The sequence below is a fragment of the Mya arenaria genome, chromosome 16 (genome assembly GCF_026914265.1).
Source record: "Mya arenaria isolate MELC-2E11 chromosome 16, ASM2691426v1".
NCBI classification, from domain to species: domain Eukaryota; kingdom Metazoa; phylum Mollusca; class Bivalvia; order Myida; family Myidae; genus Mya; species Mya arenaria.
Window position 1 is genome coordinate 47,444,540 of NC_069137.1, and position 10,675 is coordinate 47,455,214.

Below are 10,675 nucleotides of genomic sequence, written 5' to 3' on the forward strand. Positions count from 1 at the left end.
TACAAAGCCTAGAGTTCTATATGCTAAAAGCAAGCTCACGGAAAGGCAGCAAATGCAGCTTATTACTTTGCTTTCAGAGGATAAATATACATGTGGCTCATTCATTACTGTGCCCAATAGCTCTCTACACAACAAAGTCCATGTCAGGCTTGGTATTACATGTGAGACTTCAGTAGAGCTTGCATTCTACAGATCAGATTTTGCCAAGGCTGATCTGTGTTGCTTTTGTGCATCAGATAATGCAAAAGTTGATGCAGAGTTGAAAAAGCGATTCAAAACTGTGCTGCCTACCTGTGAAACTTGCATTGAGAAGGGACTCGAACCAATTCATGCCCGTCCATTTGGTGCCAAAAAGTAATGACGTGTTTACAGTAGAACTCAATACTTAACCGTGCATACTAAGTAGTAAACTTTACCCTTTACCTCAGAAACCCTTTGGCATGCCTTTGCACACAGAGTAGACCCTGATAAGACATCTCAATGAGCTGTCTGATCAGGGTCAAATCTGTTTGCTTAACATAGTATGATCTAAGTTTTCACTGTTTTGGCTATGAATGCATATATATATATATATACCTTGATAAATTGGTCTATGGGGTTGGGACATGGGGAAGTCTTGAATGAATAATGAACAGGTGAAAATGTTTATAGATTTATTCATATAAACACATGTCATTTTATTATTATTTTCATATATATGTGTGTGTGTGTGTGTGTGTGTGTAAATATGATCAGAACAAAGACATCATTTTTTATAAAACCTGTGAAAAAAATATTTAGATAAATATCTGACTCAAAATTTTCATATTAAACATAAAAAAATATACAGCTAAAGGTTATCACAGACATAGTTTTATGCATTGCATAAATCACTGAATCTAATCAAATGATATTTTGTCTCTGTGATGTTTAAATACCCAGTATTACGGTTTCTTCCATCCATGTTTATATTTGTTTTCTGACAAAGAATGACAATTGTTTCTTGAGATTATTTCAAATTCTAGTCTTGGACTTGTTGCTTCTTGTCATGTAATAGTGCTGTTGTTGTTCTGTTAAACTAATAAATACATAAATATGGTTATAAACCTTGTGTCAAGTTTCCTTTAAGCCATATTTGATGATGTTGTATTGGCAGACAATATTTCATCATTTTTCAAAAGCTATACTATTTCATTCCAAAGGTTTGAATAAAAAAAAAAAAAAAAAAAAAAAAAAAAAACCACCTACCTACCGACCCTGTTTTTTTTGAGGCATGTGACCAGAAACAAGACATTTTTTTTTTTGGCCTAAGCAACTTACACACCAAGTTTCATCAATATCGGTCAATGCTAACTAAAGTTATTGGGCAGAAACCATTTTTCTATTTTAAGTAACAGTGACCTTGACCTTAGCCCCTCCCCCCTCAATAGCAATCCCAAACTAGCTCTTCACATAAGCTACCTACACACCAACTTTCATCAATATCTATCAATCCTAACTAAAGTTATTGGGCAGAAACCATTTTTCTATTTTTAGTAACAGGCGACCTTGACCTTAGCCCCACCCCCTTTAAAAGCAATCCCAAGCTAGCTCTTCACATAAGCTACCTACACACCAAGTTTCATCAATATCTGTCAATGCTGACTAAAGTTATTGGGCAGAAACCATTTTTCTATTTTAAGTAACAGTGACCTTGACCATTTTTCTATTTTAAGTAATAGTGACCTTGACCTTAGCCCCTCTCCACTCAAAAGCAATCCCAAGCTAGCTCTTCACATAAACAACTTACACACCAAGATTCGTCAATATCTATAAATGCTAACTAAAGTTATTGGGCAGAAACCATTTTTCTATTTTAGTAACAGTGACCTTGACCTTAGCCCCACCCCCCTCAAAAGCAATCACAAGCAAGCTCTTCCCATAATTACCTACACACCAAGTTTCATCAATATCTATCAATGCTAACTAAAGTTATTGAACAGAAACCAATGTTTGACGCCCGCCCGCCCGTCCGCCCGCCCAACGACAACCTCATTCTAATAACCCGGTTTTCGTTGAAAACCTGGTTAAAATGTATGCATTTTGAAAGTTTTGTTTAAAACATTTGCCAAAAATAAATTGTCTAAATGTTATTTGATTCACTTTTTTACAGGGTTATATTTGCAAAGTGTAAAGATGAACTGCTTCCCTGGTGAACATACTGACAATGCTAAAAAAAAACAAAAAAAAACCTACCTACCGACCCATCTTTTTTTCAGCATGTTACAGGAAACAGACATTTATCAATTTATTTACTATATTACAAACATTATAAAGTACATGAATACCAGTCTATGACGTCCCTTACTACTTTAAAGATCGTCTAAATGATAACGATTTGACGAGTCGCAAAATTATTACATGCTTTCGGATACGTTTTACCTTCAAATACGATTTGTGTACAATTGGATTTTGAAATGAAGGAGTCCAACAGACTGCCTAGACAGAAAATCCGGTAGTCCAAGCCGATTTTTAGGAGTCTCGGACTACCAACACTTTAAACCTAAATAATTTAGTTCTGAGTGAGGGGTGCAAGTCAAAAAGCAACACCCCTAACAGGGTTCGAATTTAGACTTGCATACTCGCAAAATACGAGCGACATTTGCAAATTGCAAGTGACTTTTATTCAAGCTCGCATAATTCTGCGAGTGGCTTTTTCTAGACCACAAAATGTTAAAAGGAAAGTAGAATAAACATGAACTTAACTCCGCTACGTAGTCAAGTGTAAACAGCCTATAAGTGGCTTGTTACTGTACCAGTATAGATAAGACAGTACGGAGTCACGCTCTAGTAAGTTTTCAAAAATAGAACAAATACGGAAAAGGCAGTGCATCATCTCAAATATTTCCAGGATGCTCCGAGGTGTGCCCAGTACAAAGTGAATACAAGTGACTTAATCACCTACCTCAATCATTGGTTAAATTTAGAGTTTTCGCACACTATATGTAAACCCCATCAACCTTTTATTATTACCGCCCAACTGTCAAAGTGAACAATGTTGTAGTGAACTTACCCTAAGTAAGCCCCCCCTCTTACGTCCAATCCTGGACTGGAGGGGGCGTAGTTATAGTGGATTGGTGCATAAACAGGACCAACCCCACAACCCAACTTGCACTAATCAATTGTAACCTGTTTTAACCTTCCAGGTGGCCCTGCAGTGCCGGGGGAATGCGGTGGTTTTGTCTTCCCGCAAAATATAGCGGGGAATGGGACTCGCCTAGGGTCCCTGTGGGGGAGGGGGCATTTGGCGGGGATTTTATTATCAGTTTGTACCCACAGGGTGGGGATTTTACCCGGGCTTGGCTGGACCGAAAGTCATACCCCTCTATTCCCTGGACGGGGCGGGGGCGGGGTGGGGGGGGCGTGATTACAATTGACTCAGGGCTCTCACTAGGCTGAAATTTTTGGGAGAAGTGACTTCTCCCTTCAGTCAATTTAGGGAGAAGTTGGGAGACTTTAGGGAGAAGTGATACTTTTCGTAACACCTGATACAAAAACTATGCCATACCACACACCTAAGTTTATATTCACATTCAAATTAATTGCTTATAACTATATAAAATGTTCACAAATAATGTATCATTCTTGGCTCAGCAAAAGTGTATTTGTCAATGTCACATAGTTTATCTCAAAACAGCATCTAAAATGAATCAAAAACCAAGACAGTTAAGGATTTGAAACAATCAAAATGACCTTATAAATGAACTGTCAATATAGTAGGGGGATGAATCTTATTTTGGTACGTTCGGGATGGGTACGAATGTCACATTCAGCTATGCTGTTATATACTTGTCTCTGGCTAAATAATTTTCAATATGCTGACATTTAAGAACCAAATGACTTTTAAATCACTCAACTGTTCTTGATGAAATTTTTACCAATACATGATGGGAGGTTGAGAAATTTACTCGGAAAATTGTTTCGCCGATTTTTTAAAGTCATAAACAGGAGAAAAAAAATGTAAGTAAACACTACATAAAGCAAAAAAAGAAGATATTTTTGTGTTTACAAATAATTTTCTATCATTTAATTTTATCATGAACATTTCACTAAAACCAATCAAATATTTGTTGATACTTCATGTTATTGATTTTCTTAGCGCCACCTTGCCGATGGCCCGCGATGGCTTATGACCGTCTGCTTCAAAAACAAAATGTTTAAAATGTCTTGCATTGTTTGTTCAATACATATATCAATTACTTTTTAACTTCTTTTATGCTTGACAATTATCGGATTAGGAGATTACCTAATTTTATGAATGGCTAATTGCGGTGTTTTCACTAATGTGACAGTGGTAAAATACTCGCTGATTGACAGATTTACAATGTGCTAATTTTTTCGGCGAAGTCAATGTCGCTTTGATGATACAAATGGGCGAAGTCTGGGAATTTTAGGCGACCACTTCGCCCAAGTCGCCCCCTCGCGAGAGCCCTGTGACTGGTGCATAAATTAACACAATAAGATATTGTACAGTTTTCATATCATCCCTTGCCTTTAACAAGGTTACTGGACCTTAGGGTTTATAGGTCCGTGACAAAGCACTCTCATTAAGATTCCCTGTGCTTTCTAAAAACTGCTTGGCTACAGAAATCTGGCTTTGGCTTCAGAAATCTCAAAAGCCCCATAGGCTACCAGAATAAAAAGGTTAATTTCCACACTCATTTCTATGGACACCAAATTTTGAATTGTGTGGTGTTTTTCACAAGGTGACAATTTAAAAAAAAGCTTGATGGAAATTTATTGGTAAGCACCGTAACTTGCCGTAGTGTCAAAGAAATGGAATTTGCAATAATCAGCAGGCAGTTATTAAACTCCCTGTCGAAATACTGCCACAGAGGCAACAGGTCCCTTCCCGTGAAATATGTTGTATCAAATTTCTTACCACCGTGAGTGGTGCTCTAGATGCCATACTGTGAAACTTGCAGATGAATTGTACAACACAACTTGATCTTGTAGTCGAATGGATGAAAGAATCACTGAGGAAAGAATTAAATAAAACGTTAGGCTAAACGATATCACAAATCAAGCGAGTATTCATAGAAACACATAACACTTGATATCATTTGCATAAATGACATTGGCATTATTAAAATACTATATTCCTACAAAATAAACAAAACAATAACCTCCTGCTTTACCAAATCCGGTGCAGACGATGATTGTGTTTTTGCGCGCACTCTTTCCATTGGCTCTTCAGCGGTATGATGTAATCGGGTTATACAACACTATTGTCACCAGACTAAAAGCAGCGGTTACTTCCCTTTGGGGTACAGGTTACTTAGTTTTCTAGTCCGGACGCATATGTATCCCATGTTCCTAATCACATGGCGTATTTAAACGGGTTAAAATATTATTTCATTTCATAATTATTTATCCATTGTATCTTTTAAACAACGTTTTTTAATGAAATATATGTGTCAAAATGGTTTTTTAAAGTATGCATTTCGTGAACGCGGTGAAAGTGCGGATATCGTCTCAACTCTTCGAGTGGGATTTATGACATCTACTTATGTACGCGTACCAGTCTTTTTTTGATATCTTAATTCTGAAATACCTTAAGACACGCGTTCCAAATAGCTGATTTTTACCCTCATAATTTTTGTAACCACTAAGGTATAACATTGTATCCTAAACCTATTTGTGAATTCGTAGAGTGATTTTTTATGGAATTATTTTCACCGCATGTGCCTGTCAAATTGGGGAAAATCGACTTTGGGGAAACTACAAAATCAGGCCAAAGAAGTTTATATAATGACAAATATACATGTTTTCACTTTTTGACATTTTGTTCACATTGTAAGATGTTCCGTTATATTTCCCTTAAAGATGCACTCTTACTCCCAAATACGATTTACCACAATTAATACAATTGTTTTAATTTATCAAAAAGGATGAACACTTGTCTAAAACAATGGTTCTTATGAAGGGTTCCGAGGTTTATTTGAGAAAATAGTGCAAAAAAACATGGTATTCTACTTTATGAGACTATATAGTACATCAAAGTAAATCTTTTAACAATCACCAATCATTTAATACTTTTGCGTTTTCAGCTATTACATACAAGGTTACAATTTTGTTACCAGTTATTAATATTTTCCATAATTGCATTATTTGGTAAAAAGGTTTATCACTCAAAATTTCGACGGATTCGTGTTTTCACACCAGGTCACCCGAAAAGTGTCCTTTAATAATTACCCCTATTTATTAAAATACAACAAGAATATATAGGATATAGACTGAACATCACTGTACGCATATCAATAATTCAAGTTCGAAAGCAACCGCAGCGGCCTTCATCGCTTACAGCGCTTTCAAATTTAAAGCTGCACTTTCACATATATACCATTTTTACAACAATTTTTGCTGACAAAAATTCAGATCGTAGATATTCATATTTCCGTTCGAAAATTAATGTTTCATGGCTTAAACCGTTACTTACGTTTTGAGAAAAATGTATAAAACATCAATTTTTGAACTTAAATGTAAAAATCTGCGATCTTAATTTATGTCATCAGTCTTATTTGAATAGTTTCCATGGTTGTTCGCAAAAATTGGCTCGTTCCAAGACAATTTAAAAAAACAAAAAAAAAACAAGTCAAAACGTTCAATCTGTGAGAGTGCAGCTTTAAAAGTAGGCAAATATTAAAATATGTATAACTGAAGGTTTGAAATAAAATTTAATTTATTTTGATGATGATAATTGTTTGTTTTAACTAACTTCTCCGTATATTTAGATCCCTATATATGTACGTTTTCGGAAGTTTTATAAAGTAACGAAATAACAGGGGCGGTAGCTAGGCCTAAAAAACTTGTTGGCCTGATGGTTTTATGTGAGTTTGAGGAATTTGATATGCACATTACATGTAATTATATTTTCAATGATGACAATAAATTCAAGCAATTCACCCTAGACGTAGTTTAAATAAACACTAAACTTGCTTTGGTTTAAAATAAAACAATTTTTAGAGTTGTTCAACGTATTTTATTAAGTAGCTATTTTTATCGCATTTTCGGGATACTTAAATTTGTCATTTTTCGAAAGAGTTGTAGGCCCAGGCCACTGAAATTTTGAAATCAACACAGCATAACAAAGTGCTATTGCCTTTGAACATTTTCCGTTTGAAATTCAAGTTAATCAATTAAATCAATGGTGCTTTTTCAATTAATGCACGGTTACAACTATTAGCAAAATTATAAAAACAAACAACAAAGGTTTGTAACAAGACAACAATTAGATATCTAATATGGCTGAACTAATGTATTAGAGGAGCGCAGCACTTGTATAATGTAATCAATATCGGAGTCATACGGAACTCCTCGGTCATTTTCCATCGAAACAACCTAGGATGTAAATGGACGGTTTACAATGTCAGAAATCTTAACTTTTAACTTCGTTGCAAGGAGATCGCGTTGATATTTCAATTTAGCAGTTAAACTTGTGTGATTTGTTTGCTTGGGAATCTTAGTTATTTACGCAATAATATACTCCACTGGTAATCAATTCAAACTTAGATGTACAAAATACGTATTAAAGCTGCGCTTTCAAAGATATACCATTTTTACAAATTTTTCATTTGTTGTCTTAGAGAGAGCAAATTTTTGCGTAAATATCTGCAAACCAATTATATAAGATTGCTGACAAAATATCAGATCGTAGATCTTCATATTTCCGTTCGAAAAATAATGTATTATGGCTTAAACCGTTCTTAACGGTTTGAGAAAAATGCATTAAAAATCAATTTTTGAACTGAAATATAAAAATCTGTGATCTAATTTTTTGTCAGCAATCTTATATAACTGGTTTCCATGGATTTTCGCAAAAAATAGCTCTTTCCAAGAAAAAAATTAAAAAGTTGTCAAAACGTTCAATCTGTGAGAGTGCAGCTTTAAAACCTTACAATTAATGTATACTATTATTTGAAGTTTACGAACTATTTATATGTACAGGCATACATTCGAGGTTGTTTTTTGGAAAATGGCAAAGGTGTTCCGTATATATGCAAGATTCAAAAGCGTCTGCAAGGACCAATGGCGGATGATTTTTTATAAGATATTTTTAATTATTAAATTTATTAACATGTGTGTTATAAGTTAATTTAATGTCTCAACTTATCATCAAAATGGTTGTTTTCTGTATTTTTATATGTTTTTTTTAATACTCGCTAATTGTACCACTGTATTTCGTTGGATGTTATTTTCTGTATGGCTATGACGTTGCCACAACATAAGTGTCACTTAAACAGAATTTTGATGCCAAAGGGGGAGTTTTTTTTTACTCCCATCGGTTGATGGTTCGCCAAAGGAGTCATTTTGTACCCAAAATGCCGCGAAACCGGCGATGAATGACACACAGCGGTCACACAGCTCTACACTACTGAATGTTGTTATTGTACGGGTTATAGAAGTTTACCCGCCCACTATGGCTGCATTATGGCCTCAGCCTGTCACACCCCTGGTGTGACTGAAACATATTTTTGAGGCCAAAGGAGGAGTTTTCTTCCCACCAGTTTGTGGGATATACGCCGAACGAGTAATTTTTTATCCCAAAATGCCGCGGGCCCTTCCATGAATGACACCTAGAGTGGTCCCACAACTCTGACTTTTGGATTTGATTTTATTTCTTTGGTCTTAAATTGTAATATCGGAATTGAATAGTGCTCGCGCGTGCCTTAAAAAGCCTCGCTCGATTACCACCTTTGTCAATTGAGTGGCAGGCTTCTCATGAATACAGAATAAATAAGTCTATAAACAATTAATATTTCTTACCATACCAATAACCTAAACAGTGAACAAAGTCTTTAAACTTTGAAGCAATAGTAACCACAGTGCGGATGGGTGTTTCAAAACTATATAGTATTCAAATAATGTGTTCATATCAAAACAATATACAATCGAAACCCGTTGGCTCGATATCGCTTGACTCGATTTCCTCCTTGGTCCAAACTTGATGTCCAGGACCGATTTTGTTTAGGTCTTCGTAAGCATTCCTGCTTGGCTCGAATTTTTCGGCCGGTCACATGGATATCGAGGCAACGGATTTACAATGCATACTTAGTATTTCATAATCATTTCACAAACATTTACTCGCTTTATAGGTGTTTTCTATATGGTGGCAAAAAACGTGGCATACTTTCTTTTTATCTCATTAGGACGATTTACGTATCTCGTTTAAACGACTTACGTTGCTCGTTAAAATGACTTATGTTTCTCGTAAGGACAACTATTGTTCCCTCGTTTTTAACCACTTCCGTATCTCGTTTAAACGACATATGCATCTTGTTTAAACAACATATGTATCTTAAATTAAAACGACTTATGTAACTCGTAAGGACGACTTTTGTATCTCGTTTAAACAACTTATGTATCTCGTTTAAACAACTTATATATCTCGTTTAAATGACTTATGTACCTCGTTTAAACGACTTATGTATCTCGTTTAAACGATTTATGTATCTCGATTAAGCGACTAATGTTTCTCGTTTAAACAATTAACGAATCTCGTTAAAAATGTATTTTGTTAAAACAACTAACTTATCTTGTTTAAACGGCCCACGTATCTCGTTTAAACGACACATGCATCTCGTTTAAACAACTCATTATTTCATTAAAACGACTTAAGTATCTCGTTAAAACAACTTACTTATTAAAACGACTTATGTATCACGTTTGAACAGCTAACGTTCGTATCTCGTTCAAACGAGTTATGTTTTTCGTTTAAACAACTTACGTATCTCGTTAAAACGACTTATGTATCTCGTTTAAACAACTTACTTATTAAAACGACTTATGTATCACGTTTGAACAGCTAACGTACGTATCTCGTTCAAACGACTTATGTTTTTCGTTTAAACAACTTACGTATCTCGTTAAAACGACTTATGTATCTCGTCTAAACAACTTACTTATTAAAACGACTTATGTATCACGTTTGAACAGCTAACGTTCGTATCTCGTTCGAACGACTTATGTTTTTCGTTTAAACAACTTACGTATCTCGTTAAAACGACTTATGTATCTCGTTTAAACAACTTACTTATTAAAACGACTTATGTATCACGTTTGAACAGCTAACGTACGTATCTCGTTCAAACGACTTATGTTTTTCGTTTAAACAACTTACATATCTCGTTAAAACGACTTATGTATCTCGTTTAAACAACTTACTTATCTTGTTAAAACGACTTATGTATCTCGTTTAAACCACTTACTTATCTTGTTAAAACGACTTATGTATCTCATTTAAACAACTTACTTATCTAACGTGTGTCACCTCCATGCCATTATAGTTTTCTATCGGTCGTAACAATATAATCAGCGAATGAAATAACTTAGTGCAAACAAATTAGTAATGGCCTACCCTTCTTCGGGAAAGAAAATGCTGTATTAAAATTCCAATTTCTATTTCCGAGATATGACGTTGGTTAACTTTCCCTAAAAGTCATTATGGTTCGTAAGATAAGCACGATATTCATTTGCCAATAATATTACGAAGTACAAACAGAATAATTATTTACTCACCAAACACGCGGGTGTAAACTTCAATAGCACGGCGTACAGTAATTTCCTGGTAAATGTTTATTAGCCAATCAAATTGTCCCATACTCATTTATTTAATTATTTGGCGAATCAATGTAACGATATCAGACGCATATGCCCA

The 10,675-nt window shown here is 35.0% G+C and overlaps 1 protein-coding gene across 1 annotated transcript in view; it reads right to left on the reverse strand.

Moving 5' to 3' along the window:
• LOC128221811 (histone-lysine N-methyltransferase PRDM9-like) overlaps positions 1-5,180 on the reverse strand; it is a 45,503-nt gene extending 40,323 nt beyond the window's left edge. Inside the window, exons 1-2 of the mRNA XM_052930413.1 lie at positions 5,145-5,180; positions 4,901-4,994 (exon numbers count right to left, since the gene is read on the reverse strand). Coding sequence (XP_052786373.1) covers positions 4,901-4,927 — 27 coding nt within the window. The 5' untranslated portion in view covers positions 4,928-4,994; positions 5,145-5,180. The remainder of the gene's footprint in view (positions 1-4,900; positions 4,995-5,144) is intronic.
• Positions 5,181-10,675: the final 5,495 nt, after the last annotated feature.